Source organism: Tenrec ecaudatus, chromosome 11 (assembly GCF_050624435.1).
Source record: "Tenrec ecaudatus isolate mTenEca1 chromosome 11, mTenEca1.hap1, whole genome shotgun sequence".
Taxonomy (NCBI): Eukaryota; Metazoa; Chordata; class Mammalia; order Afrosoricida; family Tenrecidae; genus Tenrec; species Tenrec ecaudatus.
Window position 1 is genome coordinate 141,587,395 of NC_134540.1, and position 11,396 is coordinate 141,598,790.

The 11,396-nt window shown below is 49.0% G+C and overlaps 1 protein-coding gene across 1 annotated transcript; it reads left to right on the top strand.

Annotated features, from left to right (window-relative positions):
* Positions 1 to 438: 438 nt before the first annotated feature.
* On the top strand, positions 439 to 8,376 carry SLITRK5 (SLIT and NTRK like family member 5). Its single transcript, XM_075563530.1, has 2 exons — positions 439 to 732; positions 3,868 to 8,376. Exon 2 carries the CDS (start codon positions 3,876 to 3,878, stop codon positions 6,774 to 6,776), a length of 2,901 nt encoding a protein of 966 aa, XP_075419645.1. The 5' UTR covers positions 439 to 732; positions 3,868 to 3,875; the 3' UTR covers positions 6,777 to 8,376.
* The last annotated feature ends 3,020 nt before the right edge of the window (positions 8,377 to 11,396 follow it).

Here is an 11,396-nt window from a genome sequence, read left to right on the forward strand (position 1 = left end):
GACCCCGGCGGCGGTACGGCCCTCCCTTCGATGCCGGGGAGGCGAGAAGCGACTTTCTCTGAGTTTTTAGAGCCACGGAGCCACCGGGACTGGCTACGGACTAGAACTACGCTATTCTCGTCCCCAGAGCCCCAAAGGATGTTGGACATAAAGAATTCCCAATAAGGACGCTCGTGCTTTGCACCAGGGACAGGGATCCAGAGAAGCCCCTGGTGATGTCCTGCGAACGCAGAGAGCTATGACACGGGCCAGAAGATGCGGGAGCCAACCACATAGTCACTAAGGGCCGCCGGAGCAACGGCGGGCGCAGAGCGGGGGCAGCGGCCGCGGGATCAGAGCGCGGTGGTCGCGGCGACGCGGGAGGTGGGGGGCGGGGGGGGCGGAGGAAGGCGCAGGAGCCGCAGCCACCGCCGCCGCCGCCACCGCCGCGGGAGCAGCCAAGGGGCCCGGTGCCACCTTCGCTCGCCCCCTCACTACCATGTACAGTGTGCGCTGCAAGAAGAAGGCTGGCGAGGCCCCTCCAAGCCCGCGCCCCGCTCGCGCTGGCTCGTCCCCGGGCGTGCGCCGCTGACCGGGGGGGAATGTGGTGAAGACTGCGCGCAGGAGCGCGGGGGGGAGGGGAGGGCCGGCGGCGCGATCCCAGGCCCGGGGGTGCCCGGAGTCCCAGGCAGTCGGAGGGGGCGTTGGTCGCTCCGGGCTTGGAGAAAGTTACCCCCTACCCAGATGGGAACTGTAAGTACCCGCCGCGGAGGAGGGAAGGCTCTGGGTGCCGGAAACCCCACGATCGCGCGGCGGCGGCGGCGCGGGTGGGAGCTGGGGGGTAGGGGGGTGGCGAGCGGGAGCGGGTGCGAGCGTGGGGAGCGGGGGGGATCGTCACGCTGACTGGGGCTGGAGGTGCCAGGCAGCCGCCTTCGAATCGGGGGCCCCCTCGCCCCTGCTCTGCCCCTCCGCCCTGCCCCACCCGCCGCCGACTCCAGTCCCCGGCGGCGAGGGGCCACCGCCGCCCCTCCCCCGCTCGCCCTGCCCGCCCGCCGCCCGCCGGGAGCGCCCGGGAGAGCCGGGGAGACCGGGGGATGGGGTGGGGGGAGCCCCGGAGCCCACGGCCGCCACGCCAGCGGCGGCCCCGGGCGGGCGGCGTCCGGGCACCTCTTCTCTCTAGCTGCGGGGACTGCCCTGCTCGCCTCTCGGGGACCCTGCCGGGGCCTCGCAGCCCCCGCGCACCCCCCGGGGAGCTATTTTGTCTGGGCGGCTGCGATCCGCGGGCCCTGGAGATGTGAGACCCGGGTAAGTCTGCCGATCACTTTGCAAAAGAGGGCTCGCGCGCGGGCGAGTGTGTGTGTGTGTGTGCGCGCGCGCGCGCGTCCGGGTGTGCGTGTGCGCTGTGTGTGTGTGTGTGTGTGTGTATGTGTATGTGTGTGCCCCAGCGTGTGGCAGGGTGGCTTCCTTTCCCTCCCCTCCCTCCCCTCTGCCTCCGCGTTGCTTTGGGGCGCTGTGCGGGAGGGCAGCCTCTGCCAGGGAAGTCCAGGCGCCGCGGTGCGGGCCGCTGGGCCGGAGCCCCCAGGCCGGCCTGGACGCCGGGTTCCCGGCGCCTCCATGCAGGGCTTTGCCAGCGCGCGTTCCGGCGGCGAAACGAATTCAGTGCCTCACGCCTGCAAAATGCCCCCGCAAAAATCTCGAATCCTCCAAGAAGGTGCCTCGCACCCGTTAATGCACCCCCGAGGTGCGTTTCCCGTTCAGAATGTCAGCCTGCCTCAACTTTATTTTCCTAAAAATCCGGTCTCCTCTAATGGGCAGGAGGTGGTGCAGGGAAGCGTGGCGAGGGATAACTGGGGAGCATGCTAACCGACCCTGAATGAAAGTTGTGCCCGCTGGAGTTTAATCCTGACTGGACACCGGCTGCCTTGGGCTGTCAGATAGGGGGCTGGGAGGCTGTGGGAAGGCAGGAAGGGGTGGGGACCAAACGCCTGCTGAATGGATGTCCAGATTTGATCCAGCTGAGAACTGAAATTTCAAGGTAAACGCTTTGCCTTCTTAGCGGGTGTTTTGCTGCTTTTGAGCCAGGCGGCGTTCGCTGGTGCTTTGGGAAGTGGCAGATACTTGCGAGGCTTACTTACACGCCCTAGTTCAGGATTCGTCTGCACACGTCTGGGGAGTCACACGTGAATGCTTCGCAGGCACACTTGCACATGTGTATGTTAATTTCCGGGGCGCATTCAAACGCGGGCTGGGGTTTGAATGGGAATATAGAGCAAGGTCTCCTTCCAGGCCTGAGCCAGTTTCTCAGACACATATTGGCTTTAGTTTTCTTCGGTTGAGATTCACATTAGACTCCTGGGGCGATCAGATGCAAGGTGGACAAGAAAAAGGCATCAGTTCTCGCCCCCCCCCCACCCCCGCCCTTTTCCTGCTAACCAACCAGCCAACCAACGCAACACACACACACACACACACACACACACACACACACACTCCTTTTAGCTCCTTCTCTTTATGAGCGCTGCTCTCAACCAGTAGTCTAAGGAGGCAGTCACGGGGACAAACAAAAAGCAAGAAAGAAAAGGGAAAGGGGGACATTCAACCCCTCAGGGATGAATTTCAGATATTAAAGCACTGAGGTATGCCACTTGCTGCCCCCTCCTGTTTTCCATTTCACCTCTTAATCAGTCCAAGTGATTAAAGATAATAATGAAAGGAAGCATAGCTTTCCAAAACATGCAATAAGCAACTCCAAAGATGGGGGTGCTGGCGATGTGGTAGCTCAGTTCAGATCGCAATGATTTCTTTACGGTTAGTTAGTTTAACATTCCGAGACAAACTGAAGCGGGTCCCAAGGTAAAGGGAGGCTTTGGCGCTGGTCCGAGGTTTAGTTTTAGTCGATTCTCAGGACATGGTGAGACTGTCCTCTTAAACGCAAGGGTTCAGGAGGTGTTGGGAACTGCAGATGCCTTCGCGGACTTCTTTGTACTCCGTGGTGCATAACTAGTTCGTGGTTGAAAGACGTGGTTTGGTGGCATTGCTGACAAGATCAAGGAGCAGTGGACGCAGGGTGCTCTCAGGGAAGCGCTGTTAAATGGCATCTTGCATCCCATTAGGGCGCTGATGTGCTTAATAGCTTGGTAGTGAAGTCCATGATCAAAGGGAACGCTCTCCCTTTTTTCTTCCTTTCCCCCTTACTCAGAGCTCCGGGAGACAACTGGTGATTTAAGAGCGTCTTCTGGCCTCTTTGATGCATTAGCATACGTTCTGTTCTTGTTCACCTTTGAACAGTGTTCTTTTGGTTCCCACCCTGACATTTCCAGCAAAGGTTTAAAACAGTCCAAGTGTTGTGGTTCCTTGCCTCCCTGTGAACAGGGGAGACCTTCCTGGTGAACTGTTAACTGAAGAGGTTCTAAAATAAAAGAAGGGGGTTGGGTATAGGTGAGGTGGGTAACCTTGCAAAATGGTGCTTCTTATCTCTTAAATTAGAACCATGAAACTGAACTGACAGCCATTTTATGTATATTTATGGATTGGATTTGAACGGGGGTAGGGTGGGCGGCGAGGGTGTGTGTGTGGGGGTGGGCTAGGAAGAACATCAAAATGGGACTTCTAACCTGCCTTTACCTTCAAAGAGCAATGTGCCCTTGTTCACTCCTGCGGATTTGAAACCCACCTTTAAATCCAAATGAATATCAGATTGTAATAAAATCTGGAATATGTCTGTTTTCCACCAAGGGAGGAAGGAAGATAGCCATTCATACTCCCTCCTTCTGGATTTTGGAGAACCAGTGCTAGGGAACAGAGAGATAGAGAGAGATAGAGAGCGATTGATCTCTTTGCAGTTTTAGTCATGCTCTGTTGTCTCCTTCTTCCTCCCCTCTCTTGCAGGAGGTAAAATGCACGCTTGTTGCCTCCCAGTAACTTTGGAACAAGACCTTCACAGAAAAATGCATAGTTGGATGCTGCAGACTCTGGCATTTGCTGTAACAGCGCTCGTCCTTTCCTGTGCAGAAACCATCGATTATTATGGGGAAATCTGTGACAATGCATGTCCTTGTGAGGAAAAGGACGGCATTTTAACTGTGAGCTGTGAAAACCGGGGGATTATCAGTCTCTCTGAAATCAACCCTCCCCGTTTTCCCATCTACCACCTCTTGCTATCTGGGAACCTTCTGAACAGACTTTATCCCAATGAGTTTGTCAATTATACTGGGGCTTCGATTTTGCATCTGGGTAGCAATGTTATCCAGGACATCGAAACTGGGGCTTTCCATGGGCTGCGGGGCTTGAGAAGATTGCATCTGAACAATAATAAACTAGAAGTTCTGCGTGATGACACTTTCCTTGGTTTGGAAAACCTGGAGTACCTCCAGGTCGATTACAATTACATCAGTGTCATTGAACCCAGTGCTTTTGGGAAACTGCATTTGTTGCAGGTGCTTATCCTCAATGACAATCTCTTGTCCAGTTTACCCAACAATCTTTTCCGTTTTGTGCCCTTAACGCACTTGGACCTGCGGGGGAACCGACTGAAACTTCTGCCCTATGTGGGGCTGTTACAGCACATGGATAAAGTTGTGGAATTACAGCTGGAGGAGAATCCCTGGAATTGCTCCTGCGAGCTGATTTCTCTCAAGGATTGGCTAGACAGCATCTCTTACTCAGCCCTAGTGGGGGATGTGGTTTGTGAGACTCCTTTCCGCTTGCATGGCCGTGACCTGGATGAGGTGTCCAAACAGGAACTTTGCCCTCGAAAACTCATTTCCGACTACGAGATGAGGCCACAGACACCTTTGAGCACCACGGGGTATTTACACACCACCCCTGCTTCGGTGAACTCTGTGGCCACGTCTTCCTCTGCTGTTTACAAACCCCCCTTGAGATCTCCTAAGGGGACTCGCCAACCCAACAAGCCCAGGGTGCGCCCCACCTCTAGGCAGCCGTCCAAGGACTTGGGCTACAGTAATTATGGCCCCAGCATCGCCTACCAGACCAAATCCCCGGTGCCTTTGGAGTGTCCCACCGCGTGCACTTGCAATCTACAGATCTCTGATCTGGGCCTCAATGTCAACTGCCAGGAGCGCAAGATAGAGAGCATTGCCGAGCTGCAGCCCAAGCCCTACAACCCGAAGAAGATGTATCTGACCGAGAACTACATCGCCGTGGTGCGCAGGGCGGACTTTCTGGAGGCCATGGGGTTGGATCTTCTGCACCTCGGCAACAATCGCATCTCCACGATCCAGGACCGCGCCTTCGGTGACCTCGCCAACCTGAGACGCCTGTACCTGAATGGCAACAGGATCGAGAGGCTGAGCCCGGAGTTGTTCTATGGCCTCCAGAGCCTGCAGTATCTCTTCCTGCAGTACAATCTCATTCGCGAGATACAGTCTGGCACCTTTGACCCCGTCCCGAACCTCCAGCTGCTGTTCCTAAATAATAACCTCCTGCAGACCATGCCCTCAGGGGTCTTCTCGGGCCTGACCCTCCTCAGACTGAACCTGAGAAGTAACCACTTCACCTCCTTGCCAGTAAGCGGAATTCTGGACCAACTGAAGTCGCTCATCCAAATCGATTTGCACGACAACCCCTGGGATTGTACTTGCGACGTGGTGGGCATGAAGCTGTGGGTGGAGCAGCTCAAGGTAGGCGTCCTGGTGGACGAGGTGATCTGCAAGTCACCTAAGAAGTTCGCCGAGACAGACATGCGTTCCATTAAGTCGGAGCTGCTGTGTCCAGACTACTCTGACGTGGTGGTTTCCACGCCCACGCCATCCTCCATTCAAGTCCCTGTGAGGACCAGTGCAGTGACCCCGGCTGTAAGAGTCAACAGCACTGGGGACCCGGCGGGCCTGGGCGCAGAGGGTGGCTCGTCCTCCGTGCCGCTGTCCGTGCTGATTCTCAGCTTGCTGCTGGTGTTCATCATGTCCGTCTTCGTGGCCGCTGGGCTGTTCGTGCTGGTCATGAAGCGGAGGAAGAAGAACCAGAGCGACCCCACCAGCACCAACAACTCCGACGTGAGCTCCTTCAATATGCAGTACAGCGTGTACAGCGGGAGCGGTGGCGGCGCGGGGGGCCACCCCCACGCGCACGGCCACCACCGCGGGCCCGCGCTCCCCAAGGTGAAGACCCCTGCCGGCCACGTGTACGAGTACATCCCCCATCCGCTGGGCCACATGTGCAAAAACCCCATCTACCGCTCCCGGGAGGGCAACTCCGTGGAGGATTACAAAGACCTGCACGAGCTCAAGGTCACCTACAGCGGCAACCACCACCTACAGCAGCCGCCGCCGCCACCCCAGCAGCAGCTGCAGCAGCAGCAGCAGCAGCCGCCCCCCCAGCCGCAAGCCCCGATGCAGCTGCAGCTGCAGACCGGGGAAGACGAGAGGCGCGAAAGCCACCATTTGCGGAGCCCCGCCTACAGCGTCAGCACCATCGAGCCCCGAGAGGACCTGCTGTCGCCGGTACAGGACGCTGACCGCTTTTACAGGGGCATTTTAGAACCAGATAAACATTGCGCACCCACCCCGGCCGGCACTGCCCTCCCGGAGTATCCCAAATTCCCGTGCAGCCCAGCTGCGTACACTTTCTCCCCCAACTATGACTTGAGGCGCCCCCATCAGTATTTGCACCCAGGGGCTGGGGACAGCAGGCTGCGCGAACCGGTGCTCTACAGCCCCCCCAGTGCTGTCTTTGTAGAACCGAACCGGAACGAGTATCTGGAGCTCAAAGCAAAACTAAACGTTGAGCCGGACTACCTCGAAGTGCTGGAAAAACAGACCACATTTAGCCAGTTCTAAAACCAGAACCGCTCCCTCTCTCGGGACGTTTTGCATTTCAAACAAACAAGCAAGCAGACACACAGTGAACCCATTGGATTAACTGTGTCGTCTCCACGTTTAGGGTGAAGTGCCTTGGCACGGGATTCTCAGCTTCGACGGAAGATACTGGAAGGGTGTGCAGTTTCCTTTTAAATTTTACACGCGGGAGACTTGTGTAAACTGGGCACATCGCTTTTTGTACTTGCGTGTAGGGGAGCTTGGGAGAAGGGCTTTGCAGGAGGGCAATTTGCTGTGCAGGGACCTTGTGAAAGGTCCCACTAACTTTTGTAGTGATTGGAAGTGCTGAAGAAAAGTGGAAGACAGATATTTTCTTCCCCAACTCTTGTCTCCCCAAGCTCCCTGTCTCTCCTCCCCTCTCCCTCTTAAGCCACGGGTGGGGGTGGGTCTACTCTAAATGGCTTTATTTGGAGAGATTAGCACATCCCAACAAGAACAGAAAGTTTGTTTTCTCCCTCCCTCCATCCCTCCTTCTTTCCCTCCCTCATTTCTTCCCTTTCTTTTTAAAGGATGTGTTTGTATGCATTCTGGACATTTGAATTAAACAACAAAAGTACTGTGATCTCCAAAGGATCACCATAGATGTGGACAGATCATAAAATCACAAAGCTATATGATCCATAATTGATTAGTCAAAATAACTTATTGATGAAAAATGCAAATATTTTATTGTAGCACCTATTTTTATATGCACATTTAGCATTCCCCTTTCCTTCACTATCTAGTCTATGATTTTCACAAAGGTGTCACACTATATTAGGAACTGTATTTCCCAAACAAGTGATATCAGGAAAGCATTTCAAATCATGAAAAATATGAAGACATTTTTAAACTAAATTTTGAGCCAATACAACCCACCCAATCGGACCTGTATTTTCTTTCTTTCATTTTTTTAAAATGGATTGAATCCCAATGTATAAAATAAAATGTCTTAGGGCAATTTAATTGGGTCATTTGAGTGAGAATCATGTGCAAGTGTTTGGTTTTCTTAGAGAAGATTTGAAAGTATTTTCATTAGTCAACCAAAAGTATGTATTGATTTGACTACTATTGTAGCCGATTTTTGATTGTTTAACCAAGCCCAGTCGCATTTGCGCAGGTCCAAGTGTACTGGCACTTTGGAAGACCAAATGATGGACTGTACAAATCTCTATACATGTCTTTATTCCCTTGGGCAGCAAGCAATGATGATAACCACAAACAAGATCTCTGTAAGATGGGGCTACTGTTGTTACAGTGTCATATGTATCCCAGCACATGTAATTTTTTAAATAGTTTCTGAATAAACACTTGATAACTATGTCAAATCTGAGGGACTGAAGTAATGATTGCTTGAGATATAAATGATTTCGTTACACAATTGGCTGACTCTCTGATATTAACAATTTAGGAATTGGTACCCAAGCTAACGGGAAAAAGAAAAGTTACATGGAATTATAAGCTTTGGGGAAATTTTATGCCTGTGTTGGTTCAGGGACATATACATTTCTAATTGTATCACTTCCTGTGCTTATTAATAACATTTCAATTGTGCACTTTGTTTTCCAACCGAAGTATTCATCTGAAACATGGAGCATGGTAAGTACTATCCTGCATATTCAGTTTTTCTCAATGTAATGTATATTTTTCATGTGTGTATTACTTACTTAGCATATGATTTTTCATGGCTTCTCCATGTAACTTATGGAAAACTAACTTTGACAATGTTATCATGGCTACTTTATCTTTACGTGATCCATGCTCTAATTATTCAACATGTTGGTGAGTATAGACTGTTCATCTCTGTGGAAGATTTGCCAGTGCATTGTGCCATAGAATATTATCTTAGGGTGTGAAATGTTCATCTGAAATAATCTGAAGCTTTAAAGGGCCGTGTGCTTCATTGTTTTCGGTAGATCTCTCCATAATTTCACTTGGAATGTGCACATTATGAAGAGACGTTCATAAGACTTCATGTTTAAAAAGCACTTCCCATGGCATTCTGCCACAAAGAGGCAGCATCCACCCATAAGTAAATTGACAGTAACTGCTTCAATTCAGATTGAATCATGGTAACAATTTCCCTGAGGAATTTAGGGGAAAATACAATGCCACGTTGATCAAATGCAGCAAATTATTCATATCATTTAGAAAAATTCTCCTTCCAAAATTTTTGCAAAAAGAAAAGGAACAAGCTAAGTGCCACTATGGAATAAGAATTAAAACCCGTCTCCCCTCTTCAGCTACGTCTTCCACATTAGGTACAGAATTAGACAAGTGTAAACGCTACCATTGGATTCCCAATTGAGATTGTTATTATGGTTTTATTTGTTCCCCACAGTGGTGTTTCTCTCCCCCTATTGCAATGTCAAAAACACATCTTCAACATTATTATATGTAGGTGAAATCATGCTATGTGAAATACAAAAAAAAACAACCATAATAATGCAAAGTGGAATTTTCCCTAGAATCAAGCTTTCTGAATTTTTGCACAGAATGTAAGAGATAGAATTACAGGAAATTCAATTTTGACTTCCAAAGAAAATGTGATGCATTTCTCAAAAATTGACAAAGAAATATCTTCTTTTTGTTTTCTCTCTCTCTCTCTCTCTCTCTCTCTCTCTCTCTCAACACAGCACTGTTTCCAATAATCTTGTCACATAGACTCTTTTCTTGCTTCATTTACTTCTTTACTCTTCCTAAGGTGGCCAACATTTTTTTTTTACTCTGAAAAATGTCACTTATACAATTTGTGGAAAAGGTTACATCTAATGTTTAAATTTTATTTTCCCCACTGTATTAGGATAGTGAAAGTAAACTCACCCCGATTTAATATACATGATACATTTTAACACGTCAGGTTTGTGAAATTGTATAGAATTAAGAATAAATTACGTATTTTCTTCTTTATCCTGATTTCTTGCCAATGCATTAACCTACACAATAGAAGAAAGGCTGTTTTCTGTCTTTTTCCCCTCAAGAGCTGATTCATTTAGTGTTTCTGATGGTTCGCTTAGTAAATCATTTGGGCAACTCAGAACTTTATAAGTAGCTTAAGGAATCCTTAAGCCAGAGAATTTTTGAATTCCCCATTGAAATTTAGAGAATAACTGTAGGTGTCCTTTGCTACCCAAATGTGGAGTGTGCTTATCAAACCCTTGGTAGTCCAAAATGTCATCAAGTGAAGAAGCAATTGCCACTACTTTTTATGGAAAAAAATAATCATTCTCCCATGCAAATATAATCTCCCGAATAACATACAAAATAACACATGAATGATACTGCACGTTCATAGGCCTATTTCACAGCTATGGCAGCTTGATTCTGGGATGCTGAGTAGAGTAGTAGGGGGAGTATCTCAGCGAAGCCACAGCTACGCCTGGGGAACCACACTGCAAAACCGCTGGTGAATGTGATTTCCCCCTTTTTCATGGAAAGGAAAATTCTCTCTACTTTTTCAACTCTCAATGCTATCAAGTCAATTCGGCCTCCTATCGACTCCTATGCACGTAGTAAGACGACCCCTGTGGGTTTACAAATCTGTAACTGTTCAAGGGAGTAAGAGAACCTCATTTTTTCCCTTGGCGGGACTGGTCATTTAGAACCGTGGACCTTGCAGTTAGTCCAATGCATACCCAGTATGCCACCAAGGTTCCTTTACATTAGCAAAATATAGGCCTTCCTAAAAGTTGAGTGTAAAGCGAACTCTCAAAAAATGAGGGCTACTTGCATATGCCATGTTTCAGGCAGCAATTACAATTTGGGTATAAATTTGTTTATATTTCATATCTAATATAATCTTAAAATATATTCCAAATAGACATTGTTAAGCTTTTTAAATCAAATATGATTATAGTGTAAATACCTAAATTTACCCATCTACCAGTAAATATATCCCATGTATATACAGGTAACTTAAATGCTGATTAACGAATAGATTTGCAGATAAAACTATTGATGAAATTTTGAATTAATCAACTATAACATAAAAATCGTACATGAAATGCATATTTGCACAGTATTATCATCCTTACATATGTGAAGTGGAAATTGCTATTAAAGGTCCTGAGTACCCAACCTGATCCTCACCAATGTTTTTTCGAAGCCAACAGAAAACTCGTGTGTAAAGCAAACAGCCATACACACCATGAGCTAGGTTAGACTCTAACTTGACATATGCTCAATTGCAGTTTCTTGTGATTAGTTCTAGTTAATGCATTTATGTTTCTGTTACAAAAATTTTGCAATAGGTTTGTTTTATTTTCTTTGCCCACTCCAGTTTATTTTCTGACTCTGTTCCTCTTTGCTTAAGTCCCCTCCTCCTCCTTCATTCTCGCCTCTTGTTCTTTCTTTTCATTAGCTTGCAGGGAGGAAAGTGTGTCTGAAATGCCAAAAAACTGTGGCTTCTCTCTTTCAAAAGCTAAATACATTGTCTCCATATTATACAACTCTAAATTAATTCCAAAGAAATTCAAGCAGATTAAAAAACATGATCTCTGGTCATTTGGAAATATGCTCTTTTTGCACTTTTTTAGATGTCCCGGAATTAAGTTAGTGGCCAATGTTTGAAATGGTATTGTCAAGAATACATGTCTTAGTAAG